Here is a 21,305-nt window from a genome sequence, read left to right on the forward strand (position 1 = left end):
AATATTTAAAAATAATTATATTAAAAAGAATTTAAATAAAATGATTTACTAGTATTCTTTTATTATCTTTAACCAAATACAATAATTATTTATACCTATCAAACTTTATCAAATATAATAATCATTTATACTCAATTATTTTTTAAGTAATCTATCTTCAAGATAATCTCTCTATTTTGATAATAAAACATTACACAAACCAAATGCCCCTTTCAACAAATTGAAACAGTGACTGTTGATGGTAATCAATGCCTTATTCTTTGAAACATTATAATAAACATTTAAAATGGGTCCTGGACTTGAAACTTTGCTCAATCTAGATGACCCTGAAAGTAGAATAGATAATGACCCTGTTACATAAAGCCAACTTCATAAGCAATTATTCAGTATAATAAGCTACAACTGAGAGCCAAAACCATCCAACCATCAATTATCACTACCTCCTAATTTTTTCTACACCATGATCTTAGTAATTTTCTACACTATTAGTAACATAGCCATGTGTACAAGAGTTTGATATGAGTAACACCATTCACATCCTGCAACACATATACACATTTCTATGTACAAAAAAGAAACAAACTCATTTTCTTCTAATTAAAATGGATTAGATAGCATCATTAATTTAGTGTCGTAAATGAAGCTTAGACCCTCTTGTTAAAGTCCATGAAGCTTGGGTGTGACTGCCCACTCTGCGACTGATTGTTGGCGGATGATGGTGGCATCTGCTGCTGCTGCTGAGGAGTCTGGTGCCCACCAAAGTGATGTAAGGCTGGCTGGTGGGCGGAAAATTGAGGTAGTGCTCTGCCAAAAGGACTGCCATTTACTGCTGGAATCTGGCCTGTGGCTATCTTAAGGCGCTGTACTTCTTCCCTTAATGCTTCGTTCAGCGCTGCATACGCAAGAAGAGCGTGTTAACACTAACATAAACCTATCCCAAGGCTTCTTAAAGTTATTTCATGCCTGTGCTTTTGGGTTAAGACATTTCATAAAATTTTAAAAATTGTTATTTGTTTTGATAATGGTAATGAAACAAGTACTTCAGATTTATGAACTCAATTTTGATGATAAATAACTATGTTGAATGACAACAAAAGAAACCGAGACATAGCATAAAAAATCAATAAAACATTACCATCTCTAAGCTGTGCTTGCTGTTCCATAGCTTGTAATCGCAGTTTAAGTTCCTTATTCTCAGCTGTTAACCCAGTTGTGTCTCTCTGAATCATGGAAAACAATATAAACGGGCATTAGTCTTTTCTTCATTAGCTTCTATTTCATTTTTACTTGAAATGTTTTTTTTCAAGTGTTCTCAATGCAGTATCCAGAAAAGAGCAACAAAAGGTGCTGTGAGGGCAACTATTATATTCCACCAAGAAAAAACTTAAATAATTAGAAAGTACCATTTTATGCATTAAAAACTATTTCAATGTCTAGAAACAATACCCAATATGATATATGACAACAAAATAAGAAAAATACGTGGCGAAAATGGGGCTGCACATTACCGGAGCCACTTATAATTTTGAGAATGAAACCACCATCTTCATATTTTTTTCCCAGAGTGTAGCCCGTTATATTTATTGCCTTTAGTTAAATGGGGGAAATAGGTAGTTCCAAATTTCCAATTGGATGCTTCATTTGATTTCCTGTTTTAGATGTTTTGGCCACTACAGATAAAAATATAATTTATGTTGTTTGCTGAAGTGAAAATATAAATAGATTAGTGATTACTGAATTTCCCCAAAAGAATTCTATGCCACCATATCTTATTCTTAAAATTTCTCCCATTTCTTGTTTCATCATTCTTAGAAGAATGAGAAATAACAGTCTTAAGTTTTAACCTGGCTAAGCTTTTGCAGGTATTGCCCACAAGCAACAATCCAGGTGTATTAGTTAAAAAATAACAGATCAACCCAACCCTTTCAATCTCAGCAACCAAACATTCAATACATTAAATATTACTTGGTACAGGGACTGTATAGATGGTGCCGCACTGCCAAAGAAGCTTTCGATAGTGCCAAATTGAGTAAAACAAGTCTTCTTCATACTAAAATCTTAACGTTACATGGATGATAGGCTTTTATTACCAGGACTATTTTAGATTCCGAAAATTAGAAACAATATTGAATTAAAATTTAACACCAAAACTGAATAAATTACCAGGCCATGATCTCTGGGGATTATAATACAGCACATGGATCAATAAAACATTCAAAACCAATGGATTAATATTAGAAGTCAACATGTGAAATGGAAGACTAAACAGAAAGTGCAGAATATCAATAATGAGAGATAAGAAGAACGATAGAAACTGAAAGGGTAAGGCAGAAAACTATGTAGCGGCAAAATCAGGAAGCTGTGTTCTGGAAAATGAGATGTAAAACACTGCTCTCACTGTTTATCAGCCAATTCAAGAGTACAACAAACAGGGAAACAGTATTCTCGTTCCACGGGAAAATGCACTCCAAACACAGTACAAAATGAATCTCATAACCACAATTAGGAAATTAACAAACAAAACTAACAAAAAAGCGTTACCATGGACTAAATACATCCTTAAAATCTCGGTCTCTTAGAATTTCTTTTATCTGAAACATAAACATTAAAGCCAAATCCGTACCTGCAACATAGTAACCTGTGCCGACAGTGTGGTTGCTTCAGTTTGAAGTGTCTGCACTTTCCTCTCTAGCTCATTAGTATACCTTACCTTCCTCTCCTTAGAACGTGCTGCAGATTGCCTATTAGCTAGAATCCTACAAAACAATCACTCACTTTCATCAACACAGACAATCAAATCAAACAAAATCTTCAACTATAACCCAAATAAAAAACTCCTATCACAAAGTAGATTGGTTACACCAATCCAAAACAAAAAAAGAAGTACGTTGGTTCTAGTCCGGTATCATTATCGAACCAGTTATAATGACAAAACAGTAGCATACACCACTTATCCCCCCAAAAATATAATAATTGTACTTGATTCTTCGCATAAATTAGCGTCGAATGAAAACAAAGAGAAATTCAGCAAGCAGAAAGTTTTGTTTTGTGTTTTTATAATAAATAAGTAAAAAGTTATTACCTTTTAGCTCTTTTGGGATCAATAAGAGCCAATTCAGCGAGGCGATCACGATCCATAGCCTTCTTAACACCATCTCCAATAACAGACTCAATCTCAAACGACGTCGCAATGCTCCCATCCATCGAATTACTGTGTCTGTGGTAGCTCCTCTTCTCTCCTCCTCCTCCTACTTCCGCAACCGCTGCACTCTTCCCGCCACTGGCCCCTGCAGCTGCGGTCAAACTCAGGCTGTCGAAGAAATCAGAGTCAACGGAGAGACTCCGGAAGTGATTGATAGACTTCGGCTTCGGAGGGTTTTGACTGTTACTGTTGTTTTGGTGACCGTTTGGCGGGGAGTCGTCGGAAGAATCAACGGACATGGTTTGGACACGTGGTGGATTAGGATTGGGCGAAGGGAGGAGGTCGAGCGATGACAGGTCGAGGTCGGAAGGGTCGAAGAGGAGAAGGTCGTCGAAGCGAAACGAGGTGTCGGAGTGAGCCCTACGGTGGTGGATCCCACGGTGGAGTGGGGCCTCCGGCATCTCGTCCAAGTCTCTCATGGGCTGTTTACCGCTCATCTTGTTGTCTTCGACAAATTTGCTCCGTCGGTATTGACGGAGTCGCAGTTTAACGTTTGAACATTTTCGACGCAGTGAAGGGGCTTTTTTAACGTTTCTTACGAAGATAGACTGGGATTTTTTTGACTTTGCGATACCAGGGTCCCATTTGAATATAATTACATTCTATTATTTTGGGAATTACTGTAAGGCCAAATGACTAGGTCCCACCCAAGGTTTAATACAAATCATTTCTCACCCGTTAACTGTCGAAAATCTATATACTAGGAATAAAATTATTATTTATTAAAAAATTAAAAATTTATCACATTTTATCTCCTAAATTTAAAAATCTAAAAAATTTTCCCTCATCTAAAGTTTGAAAAATAAACATTTTTCTGTAGAGTTTTTGTTCCCTTATCTGATGACAATTTCGCTAGTCGACAACTAAGTTTTCCATCCATTCTCTTCTTCGATCGACAACAGACAATTCTAGATGAACCAAAGCATGATGACGATGAAGATCTGGAGACACCAAATGAAGATGGGAAGACACTTGAGATTGACATCTCCATCTAAAGACGAATCTTTATTGCACTCTTTAGTAACGACGCTTTGTCACACTCTTGAGGGATGACGCTTTGTCACTCTTTTGAGCGACAACGCTTCGTTGCCCTCCTGAGAGACGATGCTTTGGTTCTTTAGACTGTTGAGCGACAACATTGTTGCACTCCTTAACGACAACACTTCGTAACGCTATTGAGTGATGACACTTCGTAAAGCTCTTAAGAGACAACTTTTCGTCGTGCTGCTTAGCGATGACGCTATCAACCGGCGAAGTTGTTGCTAGAGAAGTAAAACAAAAATTCTGAAAAAAATGTTGATTTTTCAAACTTTAAGTAAGATAAAATTATTACTTTTTAAATTTAGGGAGAAATATAATAAATTTTTAGTTTTTTAAATGTTTTGATAAATAACAAATTTACCCTAATAATAATAGTAAAATTTAATAAATAATTAAATATTTATATTTTTAATAATTAATAGATGAAAGGTTCAATTTATATCAAACCTTGGGTGGAAAATAGTCATTTGGCCTTAGTATGATGTAAAAAAGTTTTAACACGCTCCTTTTTTATACCTTATTAGTAGGGGGTAATTCCCTCAGGTTCAAAAAGTATTTGATTTAATGTACTTGCGGGTATAGACAAAGGAATCTTGAAATACTACGGTATAACTGTAATCATGGAACATGTGTATCGCACCGGACACGTAATCTGCTACTGCCTGAATTCATTTGAGTCGCACGTGCGAGCTATATCCCTCACGAAATTTTCTCTCAGTGGGGAATGAACGGCGGCAGTGTTTGCCATCTGCTTATGTACAGTGTCTTCACTTACTCCCATATCTACCGTTGGATTTTGGTCAAAAGCTTGACTTGACTCTTAATCAAAGGTTCAAATGAGATATCATATCTCCGGTAATAAATAATTTGGCAGGAAAAAGATGTTGAATTTTGTCATAATTTAGCAATTTGCACAGGGATTCATTCTCTATAGATTATTCTAATCATATCATATGATAAAATAATTCTTCCTAATTCATAATTACGCTGAAGATAAATGGTAGATTGTCAGTTCTAACAGAGGAGCTTCATTCATGATGGACTTTCGTCTATGAAAATGTAAAAACTTTATTGACAGAAGGGATAGGATTAAAAATAATAGAAATTATATGCTGTAGAATTAATTAAATTTATACTTCAAAAATCATCTTCGAAGAATTCAGTATTTTATAAAGATAAGTATTTCATATTAAGAAAGTTTTAATATGATGAATATTTCTTCTTATTAGAGAAACAATTGCATATGATGATGATGATGATGATATTTTGGTTTGCACTTGGAGCTTTATTATTTACACCTGTTTTGATCTTTATAATATCTTTGCCGGACTTTTATAATGAATTGTTCGTTTTCTGGATGGAGAAGAGTCAACACTGAGAGAGATGGCTGGAAGGAGAGATGGATGAGAAGGGCTAACCATCAGTTGAAATAGAGGTGATTAAAAAAGAAAAGAAAACCCTAAAAGAAAAATAATTATTTTACAAATTTTGAGTTGAGAGAAATTGTTAGATTTTAAAATTTAGGGGAAAAATGTGATAAATTCTTAGTTTTTTAAAATATTTTTAGTTAAATGATATTTTTACCCTTAACTCTAACAATGAATTTTAACAAAATAACATATATTTAGATTTTTTAAAATCAATAAATATGAGTTTGAGATTTCACTGAACCTTGGGTGGGAGCAAGTTTTTAGTAAAGGTGGATTTGGATTGAGCCGAAACACCTATCAGTGCTAGTTTGGCTCGCATTAAAAAAACAAGTTAAATTTTTTGGAATTTTAATCAAACAAATTTGAATTGAGCTAAATCGAGTCTAGTCAATTTTCGAGACTGAGCCAACTCAAATTATATTTAAATCGTATTGAAAATTGAAGATCGTTCCATCTCTACGTTCAGTTGGAATATTCAAAAAATGAAATCTAGAAAATATGAAAATGTGAAAAACAGATTTGAAGATAATTTAATGAAATTCTTACTGTGGTGACAATTAAAGCAAGAGTATCTGCATAAAAACTACACTAAAGTATTCTTCAATTGAGCTAAATTTGAACTAAATTTAATCAAACACCCTTTGACTCAAGTTTGACTCTAATTAAAAAATGAGCCAAATCATTTTATTTGAATTCGGTTCAAATTTTAATCAAACGACTTTGAACAGAGTTAAATCAAATCGAATCAACTTTTATGACCGAATTAGCTTGAATCATATCCAGGCATAGTCTTTAGGCCTATTAGAATAATATTCAACACTATGAGATGTAAAAAACGATATATAGAACTCTAATTTTATCGGTCTTGATTTGACTCCACAAATTAAGCCATGTGTTGGGGGCTGATGCTGATGATTCCTTGCTTAAGGAGGACAATTTCTTCCACATCCCTACAACCTTCATGTGGAGGTTGAACCACGAACTAATGAGAATGAGATTGAAGCTTTTCTATGGACATACAGAGTTTTAGAGCTGCAGCAAAAGTTAATGGGCTTCAACCATATATTGTATTTACAGGTGAGTAGCATTTCTATTCTTTAGATATACATAAGTTTTGTGTCCAATGAGATAACAAGTAAAGTATGATACTTCAATTAATTATGTTATTTCACATCAATATAAGGTTGATAACCTTCGAAGTATAATGGTGTAGAGTCCACCTCAAGACTATAAAAGTTCATATAGAAATGACAATAAGACCATATAAAGAAAGAAAACCATTATGAGAAATGACACCACCATCACACCAAGGGAGGTGCATAGTGACAACAAATGCAATGGCAGAAAGACATGAACCACTTACCAAGAAATATGAGATATCATCTTGAAGACCGCTTTATATATCTTTTTCTTCCATTGAAGGTTCAAACTAAAAAATTCCCCCCTCCATCCGACTTAAAGGATAATAATCAAGAACAACTTCTAAAGCATTCAAAGGAAAATCTTATGGAAAATTTGCACTCAAAGCTCCTTCTCTTATAGTCAAAGAACATCCATCATAACCATTTGATTTGCTCTTGAACATGTGTCAATCATCCCATTATGTAAACAATGCATATCTAATCGTATTTCACAAGAAAAGTGAAACAATAAGATGAATACACCACTTAAAATGTATAAGTTCATAATAGCACCATCTTGCATTGTCCAAAGACATATGGTAAGACCTCCATAGGTTAGAAGCTTTTTGAAGTTCTCGTAGTCTTGTTTGCACTCCAAAAACTAGCAGGAAAATGTTGTGTTGTCAAATGTGCACTCTAAAATTAACGCTCAAAACATAATTACAGATAATCATTGGTGGACAACAAATAAATAACTCTCCAATGCAAACCCCATAATGAATTTTAGATTTAGACATCAAGATAAGAAATTAGCAACTATACGATATCAAATCCATAATTTACAAAAAGAATATTCTTTTGCGATTGTAAAATAAAGGGCTCAATTAAATTTTGCAACACAACATTTTTATACTGATCATTTAGTAAAATACTAACCTCCCCATAAATAAAAATATCTTTGATATAAATATAACTTTATCTATTTAGATTCAAATCATGAGTCAATACCCTAAATGAGAGGATTTTCAAGTATATTTTTCCATCCAAAAACTTGTATATAAGGAGATGGAAGAAAAAGAGTAAATAAGATAGAAGATGACAAAACATAGATAATACTAGATATAACTCATATTATTTTGTATCATTCTTATATTATATACTTAAACTAGTGAGAAGATTGTTGGTATAAACATTCTGATCATTGAGTCAAATCATATAAAAACCTGGTGTCACATCTATTTCTTTTATATATTTCAGTTCATCTCTACAAACACTTTCACATACCCATAGTAGATTTACCCAAATCTTCTCATAATCGAATAGGTATATTAGATGGTGACTAGAAATCGAATCAACAAAAACATTTGATTTATACTAAGATATCAATTTTCTTTTCATTTGTCTTTGTCAATAATTCATTTTCTCCTTGTACAATCAATTTGACATATTGCATATAATGTTCAAAATATCCAATCCTTTATTTTTGGCTCCGTCATTAGCCAAGGGAATATTTATTTGACAAAATTAAAAGATATGAAGGAAATAATTTATTGATTTATTTTTGCAAATAAAGAATATATATTCAATAGTTATAAATATGAAAATCAGAGTCTAAAAATGTTTAAGCTTGATTAAGATAGATTTAAAAGTAAGTACTATGCATTTCTTTTTGGTTACACTATTGTTGAATGAAATTCCAATTAATTATCTGAAATACATGTCAAATTTTGTCCTAATCACATGGTTGGGTTTTATAATTAGAATACCCAAAGTTTACTATTTTCTCAAGTTTAGACTTATTATATTTTAAAAATCTAAATACTCACCTATGAACGATTAAAGTTAATCAAATTTATTAGTTTTAAAATTTTATATCATTTCCCTTCCTAAATACTAAAAACTAATAATTTTCTTTTAAACCAAAATTTAAAAAGTAATATTTTCCTTTTAGTGTTAATTTTTTATCTTCCAGTCACTCCCTTTAGCGCCATTTCTGGTGTTCTTAGGCAAAGCATATTTGTCTTCAACCTTGGATGATCGACTAGAGGGAGAGATGGGGAGAGAAAGATTATCGAAGAAAGAGAAAATATGGGAAGGGAGAGACTTTCAAATAATGAAAAATAAACTCTAAAGAGAAAATATTACATTTTAAAACTTAATTTGAGAGAAATTTATTATTTTTAGGTTTAAAAGAAAAAAAGATAAAATTTTAATTTATTTTTAATATTATTGATAAAATAATAATTTTATTTTTAAAATTAATATATTTAATAATCAATAGATAAATATTGATAAAAAGTTATGAAAAAAGTGAACTTAGTGGGAGAATGAGTCCTTTAGCCAATCGAATATTCAATTTTCCATTAAAATTCGAATTTGATAAGTATCAAGATACTCACAAAATACTAAATTCAAGGAAAAATTCTTCAAGATAATGATTATTTAAAAGGCTATTGAAGGATGCAATTATTTTTATATCCACTTTATATATAGTCGAATCTAATGAAAAGTACCTGTTCAAAGATTTAAGGAAAATCATAAAAATCTAATGAACAAGTATCTCTTAAAGACAAAGAAAAAAGTTATGTATTAGGCTGTTAATTTACATTTAAACGAAAAAATTATAACCATAACTATATGGTGGTGGTTATCGATTTGACCAATTGATAATAGTGGAGCTTCTAGATGATTTTAATCTCATAAAAAAAATCAAATAATATATTATGCATTTATGTATATAAAAGGCAATGGACAATATCAGAGGGTAAAACTATATATTATATTAGTGGGAGACTAAAATAGTGTAAATTTAGTTGAACATGACACATAAGGGATTATTTGTTATTGAGTTAACATCTACGTATTAATTGTATGGAGAACCTTATCTAGATAACTATGAGATTAGAAAATATCATCAACATGATGTCTTACAATACTAAAGATGATGATGATTATATTGATTGTCTCACTATCTTTTCTTAAGAGATGTCTTAATTTGTTCTTGTATATGTGACTATCATTTAGAAATCAAGAAGTGCATCTCTCTGAAGAGCCAACATTAACATCCAACGATTGTAAGAATGTAGAAAAGGGTGATGATTTCCAAAGGAATTAGCATGAAGAAGGTGAGACCCATCATGATATTGATGGGGATGATCTTGCGAATGTGCCCAGTGCTATGTTATCATCAATTATAGAGGATCGGATGCATAGATGAAGAGAAAACATTTTGATTTTGTGTGTCTTTGACAATGAAAATAAAATGGATGATATTTTGCTTGAAGAGCTTACCTTTGAGGAGATGATGAATGTTATTATGGTATTGAAGGTATTTGTAATTCTTAGCATCTAAGTATAGTTAACTTTAAACAGTCGTGATCATGAATGGATGAATTGGTCATAGACTAGAGAATGATATTTCTTTTTTTGTAATTTTTGTTAATGCGAATTTTGGTACAAACTCAAACATTTAATTTTATTATTATATTTGTCTTTACAAATATAAAAATACCTTAACCAATGGATACACACACAACATAGATGAAAGCCATATAAGTGGGGTTTAAAAGTGGTAAAAATTTCAATTTCACACATGCGCGGGCGCACACACACATATAAAATACAAACAATCCATATGTATCACCAATGAAATCTGAATATACGACTAAAAAACAAGTGAGTGGTCATATATGTCCTAAGAAGTCAAATGATCAATCAAAATGCTAGAATTTCATCATGAATAGGTCTATCAATTTGGTCGGGTAAGTTTGAGGCCCAATTGTTCAACCCAAAAATAATTTCAGACCGAACAAATTTTGCAACTCATGCAGGTATGAATAAAAAAAAACATTGTCCATAAAATTAATAGGCTTGAGCTTGATTTATTTGGTTTTGTTTTGTGGTGTCAGATACCTGTGAATTGAAACCTACCCAGTTGAGATGATTCTGGGTATGAACACAACATCCAATTCTGTGAGATTCCGATTCCAATTCTTGCTTTTAGAGAATCATAACTGAACCCATTCACCCCTAGTTAGTAGATACCTTATAAGATATTGGATCACTTTTGCAAACATCCAATTTCTACAAAACTGGGATATCAATTTATATTAACAAAAAAATAATTCATACGTAAGATCTATTGCAAAAAAGAACATCGTACCGTTTAACTCATACATGCATGAATCAATTATTGCTAATAAGAATTAAGATCCAAATTTTAAATCCCTAAAATATATTCACACCAAAGAATTTTCGTTTAATTTGAAGCAATCATCACCCAATTCAGGTATGGGCAGTCCAAGAACATAAATATCCTGGGTTGGGCCTTCCACTAGAAGTCTGAAATATTTTGGTTCATTTTCACCAGATTTTGCCGAATAATATAGCCCATCAAGCTTCTGGTACCCAATATCTAATTACACCTTTCTTTCTTTTTTATTTGAATTTTGTAACTTCTGAAAAAAATCAAAAAATATCCTTATTCTGTGCTGATTTTGGTTTTCCAATGTCCCTTCATCCACTCAATTTAGACAAAAAGCATGAAGTTCATATTGAGCTTATAATTAAAAGTACGTTGACAGGATTTCTCATTGCACTGGAGTGGCCCGTAAAGGTAGTGTTCGGCCTAATTTTGAATGGTGTGCAAACACACACACAGCTAATTTTGGATAAGGAAAATCGATTGCAATGATCAAAATTAGTGGTTGTTTATGAAATTAACCGATTCTTAAGGGGTTATATGGATAAAATTAAAATCCAAATTTAAATATAAAAAAACTCCCATTTCCGTTTATACAAACTCTATCGTATAATACAAACCAACATCACAACCAAACCCTATAAACTTTGAAAAATTTTGTTTTTACACTTTCACTTAAATTCCAACATTGAGATTTTGAAATCAAGGAAAGAAGTTCATTCATTCAAATACACACACACACACACACACACACACACACACACATATATATAAATATAGTGGCGGACCTAAAATTTTTATTAAAGGGGGCTTTCAGGACTTTCTCATTTTTAAGAGTGGATATGAATTGAGTTGAATCCAAACACTCTCTAGTTTGCGTTTGTTGAGTTTAAGTTAAAGGTAGCTCAAGTTTGGTTCAAATAAAAAAATAATATTCATCCTCTACCATACCTTACGATCTCCCTTTAAAAGGACATTGACATATTTGGCCATTTTTTTGGTTAGTCATCAAGTACAAAGACATAGTATTCGCAACTATCTCTAACAATTGTTCTACAACAGATAAATCATTAGTTCCCTTGAACTTTAAAGGTTGATACTTGCTCAATAATCCATACACCTAATACAACTGAGTCATATTAGAAGTTGGTGCCATTTCTCTAACTCCCACAATCCTTTGTGAGGTACCCTTTGGTTCTCTTTTAAAACCACTTGCACAATATATATGATCTCAATGGTGTCCATTGACTATGATTGTGAGGCTAAAATTGGTGCCACTAACAACTAGCCTTTGGTGAAATAGAACCTCTAGAGCATTTCCAACGTAACAAAACTTTATAAGCAGGTAACTTATACTTAATGCAGTTGATCTACAAGAGCAGTTAACGTTGCATAAAGGATTACTTAACTTATGCACATTTACTTAAACTTAAAACTCTACGATACCTATTAAGTTCTAAAACCATGTTTTAATACTAAAAATTGTAACACCCGTCTCCCAATGAATACCCTCTAAGGAGAATATACATCCACAAAAACTTTAATAACCTTGCATTTCAAACCAAACTTACAACAGAATTTTATCATATAAAAAAAATTAAATGAACTTTGGATAAACTTTATAAAAATACAAGCCAAATGTGTCAATACATTAAAAAATTAAAGATGTTCGTGAATCGCAAACTACACGATAATGGCCTACTCATTCATAAATTCTTGCAATAGATTATACAACCAATGACTTATTTACTTATTTGCTTTTATATATTTCACATTAATTATGACTTCATCATCGATGCACAATTTCATAAACTCATATTTCATAGCATAGCTCACATAACTTTTAAGGTTTCTCATGACATAGAATAAACATTCATCATAAATGAATGATTGTTCATCAACTATTTTCATCATAAGTGAACATTGTTCATCAACTTTTTTTTTTTTCCTTTTCCCTTTTCCTTTTCTAATAAAAATATAATTTAACTTAAATATGAAGAAATGACCAAAATGTCTTAGGACATATTTGTGAATGTTACATGTATTATATATTTATATGAGTTTTATTAAATTAAATTATGATTACTATTTGAGCAAATATTTTAAAAATCTTCCAACATTTTTTCATTTGGATAAACATTAATTATTTTTATTTTAGGAAAAGAAAACAAGTTTTGTCTTTCAAATAAGGAAAATTTTATTTTAGAGTGGCCACTATTTTAAGAAAATAATATATATTCTAGAGATATCACATTGTCCAACTATCTAGTCAATATGAATTTTAATAATGAACTAAGAAAATCTGCATGTCTTTAATTGACACAAGACATCCATGATCATAATCACTAATAACCTTATCTTGTGAATCACTATTATGAAAGTGTGACAAGAATACCATTCAAGGGTAATCATAGAATAACATGTTATTATCTGTAATCTTCATTATGATTCTCTTTATTATTTATGCTTCGAGGAAAAGCTAGAAAAACATCGCAACTTCCAATGAAGTTACTATAGGTTTCGGTAACATAATTAACTAATCTAGATCATGTTCATATTATATATAACAATGACAATATGAAATTTACATATTGTTGCAAGAAATAAAGTATAAAAATATGTAAAATACTTTACACCTTGTAATTTAATTTGAAGTTAGGAAGCTTAAATCACTAAAATAAGTAATCTCTTGATTTGCATCCTTTGAGGAAGAACAATGAAATCTTTCAGGGCTAAAGAAAAAAGAAAAGAGAAATACTCTTTTTTCTATTCTTTTCACCCATTTTTATGTATAAACTTGATATTTATCAAATGAAAGCATATGTTATTTTTCTATTGATTTGTAATTAAGAGTAAATAATATTTTGACACATGTTGAATAACTTGTACCCCAAATTATTCATTCAACTTTCTAAACAATTTAAAAATTATAAAATAACAATTTTACCTATTTTTCAAATCTTATTCGAAAAACGTTATTTTAACCTTTAAAAAGTGCTAACCAACCTTGGATAAATATTTTCATCTTCATAGCACTATTTTCTTCTTTAAAATATGAGTATGACTTTCAAGATTCATAGTGACATAGTTATGGGTCTTATATCAAACGATATATTTTGTTATATCACTGTTTAACCTAAAACTATCGTTAACTAATATACTTCATTTTTCGCTATGAAATGAAGCTCCCACTAATCATATGGTGTCATCTAGCAATGTCTCATCACCCTTCCATCACAATAAATTACAAGCTTCACATAATGCTAAATGAACCTTTCTTACTCATACTTTTCATGTAGTACAATCTCTCCGTCATTACATCCTGATTAAATTTGGATTCATGAAATGTCAAAATCTAATATTTAATCTTTTCGAATATCAAATAATACATCAAAATGTGCCACATCAAAACTCTTTTCATGTGGACTTTTATATCCACTAGCCAACATCTTAGTTTTCTATGTTTCTCAATATTCGTATAAGAACTAGGAAGTAGTCGAGCCGACGGATCCCTGTATAATCATCACCCGTCATCTCACCCAAGCAACATATGATCAAATCAGCTTCTGAACTAGACATGATTAGCCCTATGATATATACCATATGAACCACACATCTCAGAATGAAATACAACCGTGATATCTCAGGTCAAATGATCTATATATTAATATGATTTATGATGTATCATTGACTGCATATCAATACCCATGTGATCATTGTTTAGTGGTCACGTTGAATAAACAATATAATATAATAACTTTTGATCAGTTCTCCAACCATCAAACAATTTTATTGTTTACCCATGTGTACATCCACCATACCTAATATCATCCAATAATATACTTTGGTGATATAGCACATGTCTACTATGCAATACTATTGCCCAAACAGATTGCCTATGTAGGGAACGATTTGATGATATTTATTAAAACTTATTGAGACTTCTCACATATCATATGTATTTGACTAATATGAATGTAATATACAACTACAACATATATATAAAAGTGACACAGTAAACATGCGAAGTATGACAGAACTCTTCCTTTAGTAATAAATGTATATGCAAAAAAATATATAACTTTGAAACTGACAAAACAATTGGTTTCTAAGGCATACTCTAACAGTTACTATATATTTTATCAATAATGGGTACTCAAAAGAAACATATCCATTTATTTTTGATACAATCAACGCAGGTTTTTAGATCTTAAAAATCTATAGGAGGGAGAGTCTTTTCTTTAACCAACCTATCAACCCTTTCTCTAGAAATATGACCCAACCTTTTGTGCCAAAACAATGAAGATCTTTCTCTATGTTCAACATTCAGGGAATAACTAACTTAATCGGGAGTCAACCACAATCTATATAGGCTATCAGATAGAACACAACAATTAACAATTTGTAAATCAAACCATAAATCCACGTTTTCATTTTATAAAATAAGTCCACAACCAAGTTTATTAAGCAAAGAATCTGAAATCAAATTCTTCCTACAGAAAGGGCATGCGGGTTTACTATGCATATTTTCAATTATAAAAAATAAATTTAATGCTTGTTTGTTTATGCGCAATTTTGATCAAGTTTAATGTGTTGGCCATGTCCGTACTACCCCTACAAACTTGGTTAGTTTCATATAAACCCTCTGAAATGCTGTGATTCTAATTAATTTCCCTTTTCATATCATTGCAAGTGATTGAGAATATTTTAGGAAACGAATAGCTGTCATTTTAATTAATTAATAGTTTCATATAAACCCTCTGAAATGCTGTCATTTTAATTAATTAGACATATCATGAGTGCAGTACACAGGAAACGAATCTGCCTGTAGACATTTACAAACATCAAGATTTGCTAGAAGGTACGCCTGGCATGGATAAAGAGGGCAAGATGGCTCATATCCCGTCATTATATTGGTACTTTCGTTATCAATACTATCATCATAATTTTAAGGGAAATTAAAATATTTGGCCAAAATTAAGGAGGTCTTTGGAAATTACCCAAAACAATAAAGGGGTGTTTGGTTTGGGTAATGTTTGATTACTAAAATAGAAAGATTACTGGGTATAAATGATTACTATGTTTGATAAAATTTGATAGGTATAAATAATTATTGTGTTTGGTTAAAGGTAATAAAAGATTACTAGTAAAATATTTTATTTAAATGCCTTTGAATATAATTATTTTTAAATATTTTTTATATTATTTGTCATATTAATTAAAAATAAATTTATTTTTATCTCAAAAAATTAATAAATAATAATTTTTCTATAATAAACTCAAAATTACCCCAGTAATCTTTAAATACCTAAGGTGAAGGTGGTAATCAGATTACCTCCTATATTACTTGCCACATCAGCATTAGTAATAGAAGATTACTGTAATCTTACTGTAATATTTTATTACTGACAAACCAAACAAGGGAATAAAAGATAGATTACCAAGGTAATCTTGAAAACCTTTAACCGAACGCACCCTAAGGTTTAAGCAAATTGTCTTATTTTTGTGAAATGACCAAACTACCCCTATATATATACAAAGAAAATTTCTTTATTTCCCGTGATAATCTTCCATGGTTTTACTGTATAAATTCAAAGAAAAACCACTCATGATCTGTCTAATTAATTAAAATGACAGCATTTCAGAGGGTACAAAATCAATTAATTTTTAAATCAGTAAAGTTTTAATTTATGAATTTTTTTAACCAAAAATTTGATTCAGTTTGAAAAATTATCAAACCTGTTTGATTAACTGATTTTAATCATCCCCAATGATCACGTCATGTTGCTTCAATATGGGTCTGCTCAGTTCGTCCATTTGGCTGAAATGTACATCACTTATTATGACTTCTTGTTCTCCTCCTGCTTGCTTTGAGGTTTCTGGCATCCCCTTTGCCTAGGCTTCGCTTTCTTCTTGGTTGTTCTTGTTTGTTGGTTTTCTTTTGTTCGTTCTCTTGGCATTTTGGCCTGCCTTTTCTCTTGTAAAGATTATCTTAGCTGGTCGCTATTTCGTTCTGTCATGGTTGGGTCAGGTTTGGTTTAATTTACTTTCTTATCCGTTTTAGCGGGATGAGATTTGATTGTTTTCGATTCTCTTTTATAGATTTGTTCGTATCATTGCAAGTGATTGAGAATATTTTAGGAATACTAAATAAATTTTTTTAACAACTTGAAGAAAAAAACAAGGACTCATCCTAATGCTCCTTTACTTGCTCCACATTTGAATATAATATAAATTCTTTTTGCATCTTCATCAATATTTTGTTAATTCAGTCAACCAAGGAACCCTTTCATTCCAAAAAGCATGGCAACTATCTTGATTGATCTAAGTTGGAATCCATTAAATTAAAGAGATTTTCCTCCTTTTTATCTCCAATTCCTAAAAAATATGGTACAAGTATTGTTGGAGCAATGTAGGCCAACAAGAACCCAATACCTCTCCATTTCAAGTTCAATGGAAGACAAGATATGACTTGTCTTTTGGTAAGATTATACATTTTGCCTATTACTTGCACTTCACACCATCTTTGAATGCTTAGCCACGTTCTTTTGCTTCAACCACAATGAGAGGTTTACGTTTTGATCCTTTAAATGGAAAGTTGCCAGTTGCCTTGAAATTATATTATAACAATGAAAATACAATTTCAAAAACATTGAAAAACGTTATATGACCAAATGTGCTTGTGTGATAATTTTTAAACCCTCTAGGGCTCTTTGATTTGAGGTAGGGATGTGTATAATTCGGTTCAAACAGTAAAACCGAACCAGTAAAAAATTATAATTCAGTTTGGTTTGTGTCAGAAATTTTTTAAACCATTTTTTTCTGTTTAGGTTGCAATTTAAATGATTATTAAACTAAATCAAATTATAAACTATATTTCTTTAATATATATATATATGTGTGTGTGTGTTTATGACAGATAAACAATTAGGTATACAATATAACTTTTTTTTTCATATTTATTTGGTCATTTTTTAGATATATATTTTATATATATATAAATGATTTTAAAAGGTTTAAACCACAGTAGTCGAATCGTATATCGTATCGTTTGATATATCTTTTAAAAAATAAAATAATAAAACATTATAATTGACAAATCATCATATTGAAAAACATCACAAAAAATTTGAAAATTTTTCATAAACACCCTTTTTGCGTCATCATTTTCTCTAAAAAAGTGTATCAATCCATATCAGTAATATGAATTATATCGTAGAATATGTTTACTGTATTATATTAATTTGATACATCTTATAATTTATATGGTTTTCTAACTTGTATCATATCATATCGTAAAATATATATTACGTATTATAGAATATTAATAACTATAGTTTAAACTAGATAAAACTATATTTTTTTAATTTGGTTTAGTTTAACTTAAAAAATTTTTAAACTACTTTTTTAGTTTGGTTTGAAAAAGCTTTCAAACCGCACTAACCCAAACTATACGTACCCCTAATTTGAGGATTTATGAAGGTGTCTTTGTAATTTGAAGTGACATTTAAATTTTCAGGATAATCATTGGGATGGTGTTGATTCTTTTTTTTTTTTTTTTTTTTTTTGTGTTTGTTTTAATTACTTCAAGGGAAGGTTTTTGAATTATATTGGTATTTTTTGTGTAATTCATTTTTATTATTTTTTCTTTCTGTAGAAATATTTTCAATATAATTTGTAAGTCAATTAACAGGTAACCATCTATCAAACAAAGTTCTAATAAATCAAAGGATCGAATTGCCACCCAAAATGTGATTCTCTCACCGGCCAGCAACATCCAAAATGACAAATTATCCTTACAAACTTATGTAATACACATCATGTCATTCATGCAAACAAAAAGGGCCACACATTAGCCTCCTCTATAAATATATTATTTTCAATCTTTACGAATAATTAAAGCTTAAATTGATGTAGTCCTAATTAAGTGCTATAATGGAAAGTAATTAAACTTAACAGTTTTTATTTTGAAAAGGGTAATTGCCATTTTGCAACTTAAAAAGGGATCTTGGGGATTTGAAGAGTCGAGAAATTGTGGAGTGAAATGTGAAATTTAGTATAAAAATAGATGATTTTCCATTCAATGGACATCAAGTGCACATGAGATGTTAATAGATCACACCTACAAGCACTATTCATCAAAGCATGGGCAAATTGGTAAGTCTTGTGTTTATCGGTAGTAAAATGGATATTTTCCAAAGCACGTCTATTTAGGGGTTTCAATGATATTTTATACTTTATATTATATTATATTTTTGTAAATTTTTTTTAATAAAGTATGGTTGTTAAATTTTCTGCCGTTTTATTTGTTTTAATATTTAATAAAATTAATATGATTTTTTTATTTCAGATATCAACATCAAGGCCAGAAAAGATGAAGGGGTCATCATATCTTGCAAATTATAAGGAGGCAAAGAGGCTCCACGTAGCATACCACTTTAGAATGCAATTAACAATGAGAGGATACAAAGACAATTGACAAAGTTTATGAAAAGTTTAGTCAGAGCTAGAAAAAACTTTTTCGAGGGGCCACTTTGGACCATTTATAGATATGGAAGAATATATAGGTTTAGTATTATATTTATTTATTCTGTGCTCTTTCAACAAATCAATCGTAGGGATTAACCAATGGAGTTTGGTTTTGGTTAAACAAAGTTGACGTCTATTTTAACCTGTTTGAGTTTATCGTGGTGCATCATTAAAATTTAGTCACCGGATCAAAGTATAAACATATGTGTTGGTCTCTGGAGCAAATCAATTAATAGCAACATATTTCCTCAAATGTAGTTCAATTACTTATAGGAATCTAGATTTGGTTTTCAAGGCAGAAGCATATGAGGACAATGATGAAGAAGTTGTCAAGATTGCGGTCCTTTATTTTCTTCAGCATGACCTTATAAATGCATATGATAGAAAAGTGGTTACCTTATTATATTCACGACTGATTTTGTTGTTTTCGGTTGCTTCCTATGGGAAGTTTCAGCGTGAAATTTGACAACAAATTCCTTGATGTGAGCTACATAGAAGACGTATGAAGACATTGCTCACCCTTATCTACCATTTGTAAAGCTGTCTTTGATGCTTAATTATGCCTTCAAATTGATTCTAAGTAATAAGAGTTATGAATTTGTCCTTAAATTACCCACAATGTTTCACTTATTGTAAAATAACTTTTGTAATATGCTCTGAAAGAATTTTGCAAGCATGGTGATTGACAATGTATGAGCACTCCTTGCCAAGACATTGCAGAACTCTTTGATGTTAGTCTTCATTACATTGTATTAAAGGCCACAAAAATGAGTGCATACTCATTTATGGTTCCTAATGTTAGTCAAATAACCAATTGTGCCTCGATTAACATCGTAAATCTTTTGCATAGCATCATCAAAATCTAAGACACAATGTGTCTTCGCAACTTTCCAATATAAACCCTTAATGGCATTTATCTTTCTATACTTTTTTTATTTTTGGTAATTATCATTCAGTACTTAACAATAATGCATGGTGGCTTTTAGATGTTGGCATAATAAGTGTGATAGACATTAAGAAATATGTTGAAAACAACAACTATAATGGCATGGTGTCAATCTAAAATAATTAACAACTTAAAGAAGGTAATCAATGCACTCATTTATTTTTCTCATAAACAAAGTTCACATTGAAGGATCAAATGCCCTAAAAGAAGAGGGTGAATTCAACAATTTAAAATAATTTTTACTAAATTAAAAAATTAAACCAATTTATACAAGTTAATGAATGTTGATTAATTTAATGTAATTTATGAAATTGTTAAGAAATATTTCAAATAATCAACACAATCAATATAACATAAAATATAAGTTTGAAGGATGAGAAAATTGAACAACCGATATATAGTGGTTTGATGCAACTCGGCTTACATCCACTCTTCTAAGCTATTTCATTTAGAGTATTCCACTAATTCTTAGTTGATAAAACTCCAACGAAGTTTTTCTTCATAATAGAAATAGCTTCTAAGATGCTATTAACCTTTATAAGTGCAAGAACCCTCTTTCTCTCACTAAAAATTTATAGTCTCATCAAGAGTGAACTCACTCTTTTATCATACGAATATTTGAGAAAATAAAGTTTAAAACTTTCTCAAATAGTGAATATGAAAGTTTTAGTGTAATACAATCCAAAATCTAAGTCTTATACCCTTGAACAATAATCCAAAATTGACTTGGAATACTTCATATGCAAAGCTTCAAAATCACCTCGTAATGATTGGAGTTGCACTCTTTTCACTTTGTCAACTCTTTGAAATGAACTTTGCAAAATCTCTCATGCTT

At 30.7% G+C, this 21,305-nt stretch overlaps 1 protein-coding gene across 1 annotated transcript; it reads right to left on the bottom strand.

Annotated features, from left to right (window-relative positions):
- Positions 1-353: 353 nt before the first annotated feature.
- Positions 354-3,802, bottom strand: LOC123229994 (transcription factor VIP1-like). Its single transcript, XM_044656078.1, has 4 exons — positions 3,083-3,802; positions 2,624-2,756; positions 1,136-1,220; positions 354-892 (listed from the first exon to the last, which is right to left on the bottom strand). Exons 1-4 carry the CDS (start codon positions 3,637-3,639, stop codon positions 645-647), a joined length of 1,023 nt encoding a protein of 340 aa, XP_044512013.1. The 5' UTR covers positions 3,640-3,802; the 3' UTR covers positions 354-644.
- Positions 3,803-21,305: the final 17,503 nt, after the last annotated feature.

Source organism: Mangifera indica, chromosome 11 (assembly GCF_011075055.1).
Source record: "Mangifera indica cultivar Alphonso chromosome 11, CATAS_Mindica_2.1, whole genome shotgun sequence".
Taxonomy (NCBI): domain Eukaryota; kingdom Viridiplantae; phylum Streptophyta; class Magnoliopsida; order Sapindales; family Anacardiaceae; genus Mangifera; species Mangifera indica.

What these genes read in the sequence shown, in the direction of transcription:
- LOC123229994 (XM_044656078.1), bottom strand. Translation starts at nt 3,639, where the DNA reads ATGAGCGGTAAACAGCCCATGAGAGACTTGGACGAGATGCCGGAGGCC. An exon ending in GATCCCAAAAGAGCTAAAAG is followed by an intron (nt 2,757 to 3,082) that starts GTAATAACTTTT and finishes ATTGTTTTGTAG; the next exon opens with GATTCTAGCTAATAGGCAAT. An exon ending in GCAAGCACAGCTTAGAGATG is followed by an intron (nt 893 to 1,135) that starts GTAATGTTTTAT and finishes TTGCGTATGCAG; the next exon opens with CGCTGAACGAAGCATTAAGG.